General features: G+C 39.6%; 2 protein-coding genes across 5 annotated transcripts; one reads left to right on the top strand and one right to left on the bottom strand.

Moving 5' to 3' along the window:
- The first annotated feature begins 275 nt into the window (after positions 1–275).
- bpnt1 (bisphosphate nucleotidase 1) lies at positions 276–9,127 on the top strand. 3 transcript variants are annotated; one of them, XM_044170473.1, is made up of 11 exons: positions 276–618; positions 1,900–2,021; positions 2,157–2,261; positions 2,386–2,493; positions 2,590–2,638; positions 3,283–3,414; positions 3,637–3,728; positions 3,802–3,999; positions 4,831–4,936; positions 5,141–5,293; positions 8,381–9,127. In XM_044170473.1, exons 2-10 carry the CDS (start codon positions 1,902–1,904, stop codon positions 5,290–5,292), a joined length of 1,062 nt encoding a protein of 353 aa, XP_044026408.1. In that variant the 5' UTR covers positions 276–618; positions 1,900–1,901; the 3' UTR covers position 5,293; positions 8,381–9,127. The 3 variants fall into 3 exon arrangements, with proteins under 3 accessions (XP_044026408.1, XP_044026409.1, XP_044026410.1); XM_044170474.1 differs by having other exon boundaries at positions 279–618; positions 3,283–3,366; XM_044170475.1 differs by lacking the exon at positions 3,283–3,414 and having other exon boundaries at positions 288–618.
- On the bottom strand, positions 5,519–14,506 carry LOC122863717 (serine/threonine-protein phosphatase PP1-beta catalytic subunit-like). Of its 2 annotated transcripts, XM_044170477.1 has the most exons (9): positions 14,350–14,380; positions 13,077–13,156; positions 12,258–12,389; positions 11,527–11,757; positions 11,109–11,213; positions 10,663–10,734; positions 9,323–9,474; positions 7,701–7,835; positions 5,519–7,603 (listed from the first exon to the last, which is right to left on the bottom strand). In XM_044170477.1, the coding sequence occupies exons 3-9, from the start codon at positions 12,355–12,357 to the stop codon at positions 7,499–7,501; spliced, it is 900 nt and encodes a 299-aa protein (XP_044026412.1). In that variant the 5' UTR covers positions 12,358–12,389; positions 13,077–13,156; positions 14,350–14,380; the 3' UTR covers positions 5,519–7,498. The 2 variants fall into 2 exon arrangements, with proteins under 2 accessions (XP_044026412.1, XP_044026411.1); XM_044170476.1 differs by lacking the exon at positions 13,077–13,156 and having other exon boundaries at positions 14,350–14,506.
- Between the last annotated feature and the right edge of the window lie 440 nt (positions 14,507–14,946).

The raw sequence follows: 14,946 nt of genomic DNA, 5'->3' as shown, positions 1-14,946 counted from the left end.
TTTTTTTTAACAATCTTTTATACAATTTGAGTTGGATTTAAGAATTGTTAATATAAAATTGGCAAAGGGACTTTTTTTTTTTTTTTACTAAAAGTAATGAGATTTGAGCGCAAGAGGAAAGCTTGTCAGACAAAATGTCAAGCAAGTATCTCTATAAGGATGTTTGGAGCCCTCAGTCCTTCTCTTTCCCTCATATGAAACATGGCGGACACTTGGACCCATCACTGACATCACGACTTTTACCAAAGCGAGATGCTGCACTCTTATCTGCTTCCGTATTTGCTTAAAAAGACGTTAAGCCAACGGCAGATTTGATCGTTTCTGTGTTCAGCTAGGACCAAAACGACTGACACACCCTCTTTTTTTTTTTTTTTTTTTTTTAGATCACTACTATATTTAAGTCGGTATTAGCGTCCTCTTTATGCGTGTGAAACGTATCATTAGTTAGCAGATGTTACGGAACGTCATGACAAGTTAGCTTGCTAGCTGCGATAGCTCACTATGTGTCTCTTGGGTGGCCGGGTAATTATCTTGACACATCTTTGGGTCGAAGGTCTTCCTATATCTCCCAGGTTGTCGAAGCCGTGAAACTGTGGCTACCTGTCTGTGTTCGCATCAGTAAGTATTAACATCACTACTGGATATTTAACTTGATATTCTTGTATTAATATATCTGATATAGCTAGCTATCAACTGTAGCATGTTAGCTAATGAGCCGAACTTGCAGGGGTTTACTGCTTATTCTGACTGTGTACAAGCTCTTTTTAGTTAGCTAGCTAACCTAATTGCTCTAAAAAAATAAATATAAAAATAAAAGGCGATGAGTATGAAAGTAGAAAATATTATGTTAGTTAATGAGAAAACTAGCGCCGAGATCGAAAACTGGCTGATGGTAGTGGTTCAGTCGCTGGGCTGGTTTAAAGTGGCATGCCGCTTGAAAGTGGTAGGCCACTGTCACATCAAATCAATATATATATATTTTTTCTGTCTTTATTGACAATGTATATATCTCAGTTTTGGTCTTGCCTGTTGTTGAAGCCACAATCAGCAGTTGGATGCAACAGACAACACAACCTCTCTGTGTTTACCCAAAGCCAGTAAATTCCAGCAAACCCAAAGTTTTCACTGAAATGGAGGAAGTACTCAGAAGTATTACCAGCAAAATGTACCTAAAGTATCAAAAGTAAAAGTACTCATTATACAGACTGGCCCATTTCAGAGAGTAAAATGATTGAGCCCCAAAGGTCGTGTGTGTGTGTGTGTGTGTGTGTGTGTGTGTGTGTGTCTACCTGCAGGAGATGTGCTTTCCTTTACAGGTAATATCTTCCACATCTCCTGAGGCAGCATTTAAAACCACACCCTCAGTCTCCTACATCCTTGCTTTCAGGTGTCTCCGGGAGATTCACTGTAGACAGTGATGCATCTAAGAATCACAGATTTCTCTTCCCTCGTTCCTTTAGCCTTTTCTTAATTTTCATAGGCAAGTAAAATTAATAGAACTGTTAAAAGACTTTCTGATTTGCTGTCACCAGGACTCTTGATGATGGCATTAGGCTATCTGGTGCCAGCTCTTGCAGTTTGTAATCTCCTTGAGCCTCTTTGCCTGGCTGGAGTTACTGCACATTCTGTGCAGAGGCAGACAGAGTGAAGACGCACCTGCCGTTAGGAAACGTATGTGCAGGTGGAACACGAGTGGCATACCATCAGCCCCTTTCCGATCTCCGCGTCAATGAGAAGGGGCTGCATATCAATTTTTTGAATATGTCCTCAGCATTTTGGACATAGTGTATGCTCATCATCTCCGCTTCATGCTTAAGTCTAGAGGCTATAGATTTAGGTATTGGTCATGATTTTGAATGTGTCCACTAACAAAGATGTGCTGTCTGCTCTGTCTACCAGCAATGTCTCGAAGTCCTGCTGTGGTCATGCGGCTGGTGGCCTCTGCCCACACTGTGGCTGAAAAGGCCGGGGCCATTGTGAGGAAGGTCCTTCACAGTGGTGAACTTGGCATTGTGGAAAAAGTGGGACCAATTTATTTTTGGTATTTAAATCCCAGAACAAGTAAAAATGCTAATATCTTGTCAAAGATGGACATGGGAATAGACTGAGATGAATTGTTTTAATCTTTTCTGCTTCCTCCATGTATCCCCGCACAGACCGGAGCTAATGATCTGCAGACACTGGCAGACAGACTGGCACAGCAGAGCATTTGCGCATCACTGTCCAGATGTTTCCCCAAAATCACCATCATTGGAGAGGAGGTGAGCACATTAGAGACTTTGTTTAGTGTGTTGGTAAAGTGAGGTCCATGGACACACACCCCTACGTGATTATTTTAGTATTAGGCTTTATAAAAGATGATCATGAGTATCACTTGTTTATTAGGAGCTTCCAGAGGAGGAGATAAGGGAAGATCTGATTGAGAATGGCCACTCAGAGGAAATCCTTCAGAAGACATGTCCTGCAGAATATAGGGGGCTGAAAGAGGAGGAGGTAACTATCAATAGAATCAGAAATACAATTAATAGTTATTAGGTTTCTCTTACTGATGGCACATATTTCTTCAGAGTGTTTCTTTCTGTATCTCAGCTAGTTGTGTGGGTTGACCCCCTCGATGGCACAAAGGAGTATACTGAAGGTAAGCTCTTCAAATATGCTTCTTTAAAAAATCTGCCTCCACTTATTCATATTGAAATGGTGTGCGCTACAAATGCTTTTGCCTTCAGTGCAATGCAGGCTGAGACATTATTGTGAGCTATCCAGTTCTTGGTCAAGAAACACACTAAACAAATACATTTATCACTAAAGTGACTGCACGTGCATGTACTGAAGGCATTAAAGAACACATGCAGCAGCTAACACATTCTGGCTTTGCAGCATGTTGCAACCTGAACCTTGCTTATTAAAGGTTCTGTATGTAACTTTCAGAAAACCCTTGTTAATAATGACGCCTTTGGCCATTAAACAATGTTTGTTCCTGAAATACAAATTTACAGGCAGCTGCTAAACAAGCAGAAAGTATCTTCTGTGGCCATTGTAGAATGTGATGAAAGTAAGCAGTGAACATAACCACTGTTGCTATAATTGAAATCTTTGTTTTAATTTTATTCAATTTTGTTCTTCTTCCTTATTTGGCTGTAAAATGCTTTCTGTGCACCACCTTTGTTGGGTTGCTTTCTTGCTCTCGGCTCTGAGCTTCACTATCACTTTTCCCTTTTTCTTTTCCTTCCCTGTGTATCCCTGCTTCTGCTGTTTACCTGTCTCTCTCTCTGCTGACCCCAGCGTCAAAGTGTCTCCGTCACCAAACTGAGGCCCAGATACCACACAAAGGGTCGGACACCTCTCAGCCTCACAGCACAGCTCTCTGTATGGGAAGGCAACAGCAGGAAACTGATAGAAAGATTCACTCTGGCAGTGAATAATATAAATTATTCTGCACCAACACTGAAGCGATCTTTCATTATTAAAAATTCTCAATAACATACTGTCCTCTTCTTTCTGTACAGTATTTAATTGCCATAATGACACTTACATGTAACTGGCCATATCACAAATATTTGCTTATGAGTTCAAGTGCAGTAAAACTGATGGCTTTAAGACGCCTCTAGCTAACATCCTGCTATTTTCTGATTTAAGGGCTCCTGGATAATGTGACGGTGCTTATTGGTATTGCATATGGAGGCAGAGCTATTGCAGGTGTCATCAACCAGCCTTTCTACAACTACCAGGTACAGATCACACTAAATGATCTTATGTCCTAAAAGCTGTCACTCTGATTAATTTAAACTTTTTCCACGTCAGCTCGGCGCAGGAGCAGATTTAGGAAGAACCATGTGGGGAATGCTGGGATTGGGTGCCTTTGGATTTCAGCTGCAGGAAGTTCCAGGTGATAGGCGTATCATCACCACCACACGTTCCCACAGCAACAAGCTGGTAACGGATTGTGTAGATGCCATGGAGCCTCATGAAGTTATAAGAGTGGGTGGCGCTGGAAACAAGGTGAGATGGATTTAGAATTAACACAGTGAGATTGTTAAACTGTAAACTGGGATTTTACTTCTCCTTTACAGTCTGTGTAGGGACAACTTGTACATAAAGCACCAAGCCTTGCCATGTTGTCTGATCCTGATCTGAAATTATTGAAAGCTAACTTTAAGCTGAAAGTTGAACTTTTACTACTCCCAACATCTGAAAGCTTTAGATCAGTATGTGCTGGTAAAGTAAGACCCTGTGTTTTGTGGCAAACTTTCTGCCAAATTTGACCCATGCAAAGTAAAATGCAGCGTAGAGACGGGCAGATGCTGCCAATCTTCTCCTTGATGTTCTTTCTGTGTTTATAGTAACCACGGCATCTTATTGCCTCAAAATCAATGCGGTGATGGTGTAAAATGTCACTTGTAGCTCTTAGGTGATTGAATAAACAAGTGTGCCATCATTCTTATTCCCTCAGTGATAAACATTAGTTAGACCAACACAAAGGATGTAAGTCATCTGAACAGTTTGGGGTTTTTTTTTTTTTTTTTTGGACATCTTAAATGTTTAAAAACCTTATCCAGAGCGTTGATAGAAAATGTATTGTGTCCTATTTGGCTTCTCACTGACCATTAACCCACAGCTAAGTGACCTTTGTCCTATGGCTGCAAATGTTAAATGCCTAGCTAGCTAGGGGATTTAGTGTTTTTATTGAGCCCAAACTGTCAGCCAAAGTGGGCTGGGAATGTGGAGTGCATGACAAGAAATAGATGTTTTAGCTTTGACACTACCAGCACATCAGTAAAAGAGCCTGTTGATGTGTAAAGAGTGTTTGTTTATCGAATTATCTCTCTGCAGATAATCCAGCTTGTTGAAGGAAAGGCTTCTGCTTATGTCTTCGCCAGTCCAGGGTGCAAGAAGTGGGACACCTGCGCTCCTGAAGCCATTCTGCATGCTGTTGGAGGTAAAAACCATCAATTCTGCAGAGGATGTTTGGAGTATTAAAATGCTAAATAATTGTCTCCCTGTGAATTTTTAAACCAAAGTAGCAGTATATTATTTAGCCATACATCTTTAGGTTAACATTTTAAATAGTTTTCTAGTCTTTGAATCAGTGTTTAAAATGTTTAATTTTTTTTTTTACTCATTTATTCCTTTTCTCGTGCAGGTAAACTGACTGACATGCATGGGAATGCATACCGCTATAATGCTAATGTAAAGCACATGAATTCTGCTGGCGTTCTTGCTACACTACGCAACCACGAGTACTACGTCAGCAGAGTACCACAGTCAGTGCTGCAAGCCCTCAAGTCACATTGAGGTTTGTCTTTATCAGACTTCACACTAATGTCCCTCTGTGGATCAGAGATTCAACACTTAAAATCCACAGAGTTCCTGGACACACATGCAGGAACCTTCTGTGTGTGAAAATGTTGTAAAATCTATGTTGTACAAAGTCACATTGGACCTACTGATCTACCATGGTTACCATGGTCATTCAGCATTACTCACCACTCAGTTAACCCGAAACAAACAGAGAGCAGGCTCAACAGCACTTCCATTTATTTCAGTCGTTTTGAAAGAAACTTGTACAAATCTCAGAACGTCTTAACATACTGTTTCCAACTTGAAGACCAATAGATTTACAAGGCGAAAGGCAAGATTGAAATAAAAATAAATCAGTTAAATGTTCATTAGTGAGTTGGAAATGATTTACTTCATTCAATAACCACTAAGTGGGAACAATGTTATATAACTAGCATAATGCCAACAACAAAAAAACGCCATTGTCTCCACTTGATGATTTTGACCTCTTTACAATGTCATGCAATGACTGGAAGTTCAACGATGTTCAGTGTGGGAGGTCGACATCTACTGCTGTGAACAATAAACAGCTTTTTTCGAGCTGCAACAACTTAACAAAAAATTAATCTACTGTTAACTATTTTTTTTAATCCTGTCCTGTATGTCTGTTTCTGCCGTGGTGTTCACATTTCTTTTCTACACCTTTTGTCTTCCACCGGCATATCCGTGTCTACTTTTCTACACATCTACTGTACTTACCAGAATAATGGACACAAACTCAACGTGCTCACTGATGTTTGGTTCCCACATTCCACATACACTGAATTTACGTCAGAAGTGAAAATGAAACTTTTACGCTATTGCATTACTCAATGCCTTCAGTGATGTGAGAGACACAAAAGTTTCAGAGTTTGGTGTTTGCATCTAATGTATATCAATGCCCTAGTACAGCATAGTTTGGCTGTGTTCTTTATTAAAGTTCAAATAGGCTTTAATGGCCTTTACAAATGTTAATACTTGCATATGGCAAGATTTTAGCAATACTGATTGCACTGATATAATCAAACATGGGGAGAAAAACATTCGCGTCGAAAGGGAAAGTCAGCAATGTCTAACGGGCGATTCTTAAAGTAAAAATTCAACATTTTGGGACATATGCTTAGTTGCTTTCTTTCCGAGAGTTAGATGTGAAGATCGATACTTCATGTCTGTCTGTTTAAATATGATGCTACAGCCAGCAGCCTGTTAACTTAGCTTAGCATAAAGACTGGAAACAGGAAATGGGTAACCTGGCTCTGTCCAAAGATAACAAAATCCACCTACCAGAACTTCTAAAGCTCATTAATTAACACATTATAACTTGTTTGTTTAATCCATACAAAACAAAGTGTAAAAACAACAGTTTTACAGAGGTTATGTGCCTGACTATTTCTTGGTTGGGACCGGTAACTTCTTGGAGTTTCTGCTGGTTGCCTTGCAATGGGTCCTGGGTCGGAACACAAAAACGCCTGTAAAATGTAGGCTTGTTGTTTTTACACTTTGTTTAATCCATAAAAAAAAAAAAATTAAACAAGATACTTCATATTAATGAAAGAGCCAGTAGGTGGATTTTGTTACCGTTGAACCAGGCAAGCTGTTTCCCCCGTTTCCAGTCTTTGTGCTAAGCTAAGTTAGCCGGCTGCTGGTGGTAGTTGCATATTTGACAGACATGAGTGGTATTCTCATCTAACTCCCAGAATGTCTAACTATTCCTTTAAGCAGGGTACTACTTCAGCCTATATAGAAGGGGGGCAATGGCAGTAATTAGGTTAATTACATGAACATTAGACAAATCAAGGTGAGACAAGAAACAATTGGCCCTGTTGTCTGGGAGAATTTATGGATTTTACATTGGCTTGTGTGTCTCAATCTCACCAGCGTGCATGCATTCACTATGGAAATTGTTAATCTGAAGGCAGAGAAGCATCTTTTCTTAACATCCACAAGAGTTTGGTTTTAATATTAGTAGAAGTGAGGGCTGAGTTAATACATACCATAGCATAAAAAAAAGAGGAAAAAATACCACTCACATGTTCATAAAAAATACCCACAGAACAAGCAAAAAACACTCCTGGAGTTTTTGTTTACACATGAACAAGCTGACTGAGAGAAGGCTGGAGTGTTTGAGGCAGCCTGCAGGGACGTGGGCCAGCCGGGGGGGAGGAGAGTCAGGGCCAGCCGCTCACCTCTTTTTCGGTGCCTGAGTGGTGCGAGGCGGAGTGACAGGGCGTCCTGCATTCACCCCTCCATACTGGTACTTTGCTTTTTTTTCTGACGGCTTCAGGATCTGAAAGACAGGACAATGGTAGTGATAAATCCGTCTAAAAGCACATAAATCGGAATTCATGTTACGATACAACAACAAGTTTGTTTCAGTTCTGCACCTGAAAGGAGCACATAAGGGACTCGTCCACACTCATCATGCCGCCTGCGTTGTCAAACTCCCCGCAGTAGTTGGGGGCGGAAAACAGCGTCACCAGTTGTCGTTTGGCAAAGAACTCATAGCCGTCTTCAACAACCTGTAAGGTAGCAGGATTAGAGCTGAAACAATTAGTCGATCGACAGAAAACTATAGTGGAGTGGAAGTCAGCTCTGTTATAGGTGATTTAAAGGGTTGATTCTTAATGTAAACATTAATATTTTTAATAATGCACCAGGTTAGAAGGTTTCTTATACAATTTACAGCATTAGTTCTGAGAATCTCAAATCAGTGGTGATACCCAGCTCTAAGTATAAGTAGTAAATGTACTTAGTTACATTCCACTGCTCTCTACTAAACCACATATTCTCTAACTTACTCTATCAAGCCATAAGATTCATGCTACAGCTTTGTTGCAGTTCTGGACCGTTATTTCTACGGATTGAACTCCAATCAGAAACGCTGTTTATTTGCTAATCAAAACATGTCATCTGTAGTAATATTTTGTTGCTAATATAACGGTCACAAACATTAACTCATGGTTCACTGCTGCCAAGGCAAGAGATAAACAAACAGCACCTCTGCTATAAATGTTTAATCCGGTGAAAAAAAACAGGCTTCTGACGTTATTTATTTACTTTCCAGGATTGCATCTCACCAACTCGGTAACAACGTAGCGTGAAGTCAACACTCAACAGACTCAAACCACCACCGCACCATCGTCTGCTGAGCTGCAGAATGATGACGACGATTTCCTTTCAATCTGCTACTGACTGACAAACTATAGCTGGCAAGCTACCTCGCTAACCTAAACAGTTGTGATAAGCATGCGTGTCGTGACGGTTGTCAGGGACAGGGTTATACTGAAAGGGGAAAATGATGGGTTTATTGTTTAACTTTCCTGGAATGTATTTCACAAACTAGCTAGTGAACACTGTGACTCCACTATGTCTGCTCAGCTGTGCACACGGCACTCTACTACCTGTGCTGCACGTTGCTGAGAGTACTGTAGCCATAGCAACGGCCCACATTTCCCAACATGCACTGCCTAGTGCTGAAAGCAGTTAAGTTAGCTGCCTACTGTTCCAAAATGCAAATGTTTGAACCATTAGTCAGGTGGCTGTTACATACACTGTGTGCCATTATAGTGACAGTGCACTCTGCTGGATAAACATTGTAGTGAGCTTTTCTTTCTGCCTAATATACTGAAAAGCAAACAGTTTTATTTCAGCTCATGTCGGATAACGTATACACGGATATATCTGCAATAGGCCAATATCGGGCTCTAATTGTGACATTTTAAACATTCTCTGCACAGTCCTGTGAATTTGTAAAATAAAGTTGTTCCAGTTTATTTGCCATAATAAAGTTTAAGTCTTCATGGTAATAAGACGGCGTAGTCCCTCATTCGTCCAGGAGTGTTCTATCGTAGAAAAGGTTTCAGTTGTAGTCATCTGGACACTGTTTTCAGAATCACAGAATCACTGTTGATTCTGAAAACAGTGTCCAGATGACTGAAACCTTTTCTACGTCTTCATGGTAATATTTTGAATGTAGCCCTTAATCACAAAGCAGCATAAGTGTTACCTGATGTGCCCGGCAGATGAGATCCAGGTCGTGACGGTTGAGAAACTTGCTGACCACATCGGCCCCAAAGGTGAAGGAAACTCCTCGATCATTCTCCCCCCAGCCCTGGACGTCTTTGTCTGGGTCGGACCACAGCAGGTCACACAGCAAGCCTGGCACACAAAAAAAGCATTAAGCAGCCAGAAACACAAGCAGTGAAGTCAAGCAGTCAGTCACTAATGAAAGTGTATTAAGACCATGTTCTGGTAATACTCATAGACCCACTTGTGAACCTGCTACACGCCAAAGTATCTTGGTAGGGAATAGTATAGAGCAGGCCTAATCAATTGGCGGCCCGCGGGCCACATCCAGCCCAGAAGCAACCTCCGAGTGGCCCAGCATACATAAATCGGATGTATGACAAAATAAGTAAACTACATATATAGTGTATGGAAGTAGCTAATGAGTGAGCCATCTCGCTTCCCTCTCATCTCTGTTGAGAGTTCCACATGCGCAGTACCGTTCGGGCAGGATGTTTACAGATGTAGTGACACTACCAATCATATCTTTCACAAATCAATGTTTTCTCGTTTGAGTTCCGACCACGCTTAGTAGCTTTTCAAAACATCTGGCTAACGACAGTCACAAGTAGGGAAGTGCTTTACTGAAAATGTGTCTCTGTCAACCCTGAAATGTAAATTTGACAATGAAAACCGTCAGTTTAACCCTGCCTGGACTGGCAAGTATTTGTTTATTTTACTGCCATCTCCAAACGCCTGCTATTTTTCATTACATCAATTTGCATATTTAAAAAATTGGTCATTACCAAAAACTTTTAAAAAAAAAAGAAAAAAAAAGAAGGTTTTAAATAGGCTGCTGAAAATGTCTGTCCCATCTACATTTCCTGGTCATTTTCATTTATTTTATACTGTAGGTCTTGTGAAGCCCCGAGACTACAGAATGGTCAAGGAGTACAGACAAAACAAATATATTAAAAATATGTCTGAATTACCAGCTATATCAGTTTAGGTCTAGAAAAAGGATTGATTTTATTTTTACCAAAACTAATAGTTTAACTATTTCATAGAAATAATGCTAATTATTTTTCATTCCACTTTTTAAGTATGGTTCTCTCCAATAATTAACTGGCACATTTGGTACATTGGTACATTTTTCCCATTGGCACTAATTATAAGCAGTTAATGAACAATTAGCATTATAGTTGAGCAGTGCAGATATACAGTATATGCATAAACATCTAGTGCTTTTCCAAAGACAGCTTGTGAGAGATGCAATAAGTTGATCAAGATTTTTTCTTCTTTTGGTTCAGTAACACAAACACATACTGTAGGACAACAGACCTGTGTCTGGGACATCAGTGGGTCTCATAATGCGGCGAATTTGTTCCATGGACTGTAGATCAGGTGAGAGCCCTGAGAAGAACAGATGATTGTATTATAAGTGACACACACTACAAGAAATCCTATGTGAATCAGAATGTACATGGAAAAAAAATCAAGTTGACTTTTATTCATCCTAAAGCAAAATGACAATGTGTTGACTTACAGGTAATGTACTGATGAGATACAATTGTCCTGAATTGATTGAAAAGTACATTTCCAATAGGACCACAATGTAATGAATGGTTAAATGCTGATAAATGTATAATTTTTATGTTACATAATCAGCTACTTTAAACCCATGTACAAGCACAGTGAAATTACACAGGCACAAGTGTATATCCAATGAGTATCCATCATTCAGTGGTACATTACTGGCTGCTACATAACAGAGATGCTTCACAAACCTCCATGGCAGCAGAAAATCTTCTCGTCAATAATCGCAGCAATGGGCAGACAATTAAAACAGTCGGTAAAGGTCTTCCAGAGCTTTATGTTGAACCTGCGCTTGCCTGAAGAAAAAATTAATGTAGCAAACAAAGAATAAATCAGGCAAGGAAGAATTGTAAATGAGGCTTTTAACTAAATAATACTGGATTTCTACATCCTCTGCTTTGTCAAACATAAACTAAAGGCTGTAAATATAAATCATAAGAGTCTTGAATCTCAGTTTTAGAACTGAGGAAGAGTTGTTCATGTTTGCAAAAAGCTCTCTTTGGCCAAATACAAAACATGCAGTAGGCCAACTCACAATTAACACAACATACAGTGAACAGTATGCACATGTAGCCAGTGCACAACAAACAGGTGTGTTTTCCAACTTACACTCATCATAGAATCCGTAGATGCGATTGATGGAGGCACACTCGTGGTTCCCCCTGAGCAAGAAGAAGTTTTCTGGGTATTTGATCTTGTAGGCGAGCAGCAGGCAGATGGTCTCCAGCGACTGCTTCCCTCTGTCCACGTAATCCCCCAGGAACAGATAGTTGGCCTCTGGAGGAAAGCCTCCATACTCGAATAGCCTCAGCAAGTCTGTATACTGTCCATGGATATCACCTGGAAGTAAATGTTCATCTCATTTTTCATTGGTATCACAATATTGTAATTAACATCACAATCTCAATTAATAATGTGCAATTAATGAACAGATTATATAAAGTTGGATTAAATATAGAATATCTTTAAAATTGCTTTGTAATAGGGCCCTGGTAGAAATTGATGAGCTTTTAGTTTATATTTGCACATGGCTCTGACAGAAACCACAAGTGCATTTTTTCAGCTCCAGTATGTAAACTGTGACTCTTTAGCTGCACAATTGTGTAGTAATTGAGTCTAGAGAGCAGCTTCATTCAACATTAATTATTTGGTGAAAACATTTATTCAAAGCACCTTACAGTGCAGTGATTGTGTGTGTTTTTACGATGTAGAAAAATGGTGAACCCCAGCCAAGAGTAAGGGACGTATCCTGGTGGGCTCACGGGGCTTAAGAAACCATGTACACTTTGTATATACAAAACAAAAAGAAAGTGGTGGCTGTTGATAGGTGCTGTTCTCACCGCAGATTTTGAGTGGAGCCTCTAGTTCTAGCAGGATCGGCTGACTGAGGAAAATCTCTCTGGACTTGATGCAGAGCCCCCGCACCTCCGCCTCTGTCATCTGTACGACCTTCCCTGGACGACATCCTCGCACTGCATGTCAAAAAGAGGTACGGTCAACATGGGCTGATCCTTAAACAGGGATGAATAAGTATTAGACACACCAGATATTAGGACAATTAAGCATTAAGTAACTTGACACAGTGATCAGAACTAATATGCATCACATTAAACATAATGATAATGGGCCGGGTAGCTAAATTTTCAAATTGTAGGCTAAATCAGTACTGTTCTGTCCATAAAAAATTGTCAGTACATATAGCTAAAAATAAACATTATCTGTGTTTCAGGCCTGTTTCACACTTATGTTTACAAGCATTACAAACAAATGTGTTTAATAAATCTCAAAATCTTACAAAGACTTAGATTTAGCTTTAAAGTCTAAGTATTAAAATGGCTACCAATTACTCTGAGAGTGATAGCATGTTTCAATCACGTGTTTTTCTTTCTGCAGTGGGGTTAGCTACCTTTTTGTTTACATTTGCATCACAGTGTGCCATTAAAGACAGCTGACCATGGCATTTGCTTTGCTACTGGCCAGACATGCCATTTACTCCAGTCAACACAGGTTGTTATGACCTGGCAAGTACAGGAATGAACAGCTTGTTGGCTCAGCTGGAAGTGTGTGAGTGAGTGAGTGAGTGAGTGAGTGAGTGAGGGTGGTGTGGTCCAGCTTCATGTATAAAGAATAAACAACATGCTTCTTTAGTAATGTCTTACAATTGGCTATATCTGCATGTTGGTGGCTGAAGTTGTTTAGTTTTTTTTACACACAGCAATTCAGTATCACCATGGCAGACCTTTGACAAAAAAATAAACAACAAAACAAAAACATTCAAGAAGAAAATTATTAATTTCAAAGAAGTAAATTAAATACATAAACTAATACTAACAATATATACAGTACAACACAATACAATAATAATATTCAAAATAAATAAAAGTAAATTGGTCTTCAATTTAAAATGAAAAGGGCTAGTATGCTCAGGCTCTGTTGATTTGTAAAGTTTTGTACATCTTTCAGGGGTTTGCAGTACAACAGGAATTCGTTATGAAAAGCATTAAAAATAGGTGGTGTTTTCATAAATTTGGTTTTGTGCAAATTATATATTCCCATTATCATAATTGTGTTAATGAGCAAATGTTCCATTTTATCATTTATTACCAGTCCAAACATTACACGCATGCGATTTGAGTCTTCCATTTGCTTCCAAAATAGTTAGTTCGGGAGCAACAAGAAAAGAAATATGTTCGTGGCTTTAATTAGCCTGGGAACCAGACGAATCAGTGAGCTTATGTTATATTTGCTCTGGCAGATGCCAAATCTCATTCGCATTTGCGAATTGGTCTGGCGATGTCAGGCTGTGTTTTAACATCTGTTTTAAGAACAAACTTTAGTGCCAAAACTGAATCGTAGTCTAAGAAGTTCGCCGGATGGGTACATATTATAGATGAATCTGAAATAGCAGGCTGAAGTGATTGCCTACGTGAGGGGGCGGGGTGTGTCCGGGAGGTAGCCGACTTGCTAGCTACCTTCCTTGCCAACGAGAACACTTAACGTTACTTAGCAACCACGTAATTACACGGTTCTTTCTCGTTCCACTGCATTCCGTGAGAAAATACGTACTTTCCCTTACTCTGCTGCTCGGCTAGTTTAGCTGTTACCACGTCAAGTTATATCACTAGTTAACATAGTTAGCTCTCTATCTGGCTGAATTGTTCCCTTTTTAATCAGACCAACATTAACTAACAATCCAACATTAGCGATTAGTTAGCTACTAGGGACTGTGACATCATAATAACGTTTACATTACTCCTGGAGCTTTAAACCCACTCGTTAGCTTACGGGTTGCCGATGAACAACACAGATAGCTAAGGCTGCAAGACGATAAAATTATTATTAACATATTTGTGAAGTTACTGGTTACAAACAAGACAGTCATTTTCTTGATAAAAGGACGCAGAAAGACAACATATCACAGTGCTAACCTACCTTCCAGTAATCGAGAGATGATGCTGTCAACGTTCAACTCGCTTTCCGCCATGTTTCTGATACTCACACAGACAGAGTCCTGGGTAAAATTGGCCCTGAATACTGACTTGCAGGCTCAAACCAGTACAACCCTTCCCAGGCATGCACACAGATATTATGGATAACTTATCAGCAGTTGTGGAATGTAACTGAGTACATTTCCTCGAGCATTGCACTTTAGTACAGTTTGGATGTACTAGTTTTTATAGCAATGCTTCCATTTTATGTTACTTATACTTCTACTCCACTACATTTTTGAGGAATATGTTGTAGGTAGTTATAGTTACTAATTATAATATCTAATAGTTTATCATTCAGTCATTCAGTGTTGATAGTTAGGGAAATGCAATTTCCAGAAAGAGTTTAAAGAATAACTCTGGTGTTATTCTATATTTTTCTTATTTCCCATGAAATCCCATGAAAAGACCAAAACCAACCAATATGTTTGTCTTTCGCTCAATACTTTCTGTCTTTCCCTGTCTGTGGCACTCAGCACCAAGCCCATTTGTTCCTACTGAAGAAATAAATCTTGGGTCACAGATCTTCAGTTTAGACTTA

The sequence above is a fragment of the Siniperca chuatsi genome, linkage group LG16, assembly GCF_020085105.1.
Source record: "Siniperca chuatsi isolate FFG_IHB_CAS linkage group LG16, ASM2008510v1, whole genome shotgun sequence".
Lineage (NCBI taxonomy): Eukaryota > Metazoa > Chordata > Actinopteri > Centrarchiformes > Sinipercidae > Siniperca > Siniperca chuatsi.
Note: the sequence above shows the minus strand (reverse complement) of the source record. Positions and strands in the feature narration are given on the sequence as shown.

Excerpts from the sequence above, each read along its gene's own strand:
- bpnt1 (XM_044170473.1), top strand. The coding sequence starts at position 1,902 with ATGTCTCGAAGTCCTGCTGTGGTCATGCGGCTGGTGGCCTCTGCCCAC. Across the intron at positions 2,022-2,156 it reads AACTTGGCATTGTGGAAAAA|ACCGGAGCTAATGATCTGCA; the intron begins GTGGGACCAATT and ends ATCCCCGCACAG. Across the intron at positions 2,262-2,385 it reads TCACCATCATTGGAGAGGAG|GAGCTTCCAGAGGAGGAGAT; the intron begins GTGAGCACATTA and ends CTTGTTTATTAG.
- LOC122863717 (XM_044170476.1), bottom strand. The coding sequence starts at position 14,401 with ATGGCGGAAAGCGAGTTGAACGTTGACAGCATCATCTCTCGATTACTG. Across the intron at positions 12,390-14,349 it reads CATCTCTCGATTACTGGAAG|TGCGAGGATGTCGTCCAGGG; the intron begins GTAGGTTAGCAC and ends TTTGACATGCAG. Across the intron at positions 10,735-11,108 it reads GATTTTCTGCTGCCATGGAG|GGCTCTCACCTGATCTACAG; the intron begins GTTTGTGAAGCA and ends TGTTCTTCTCAG.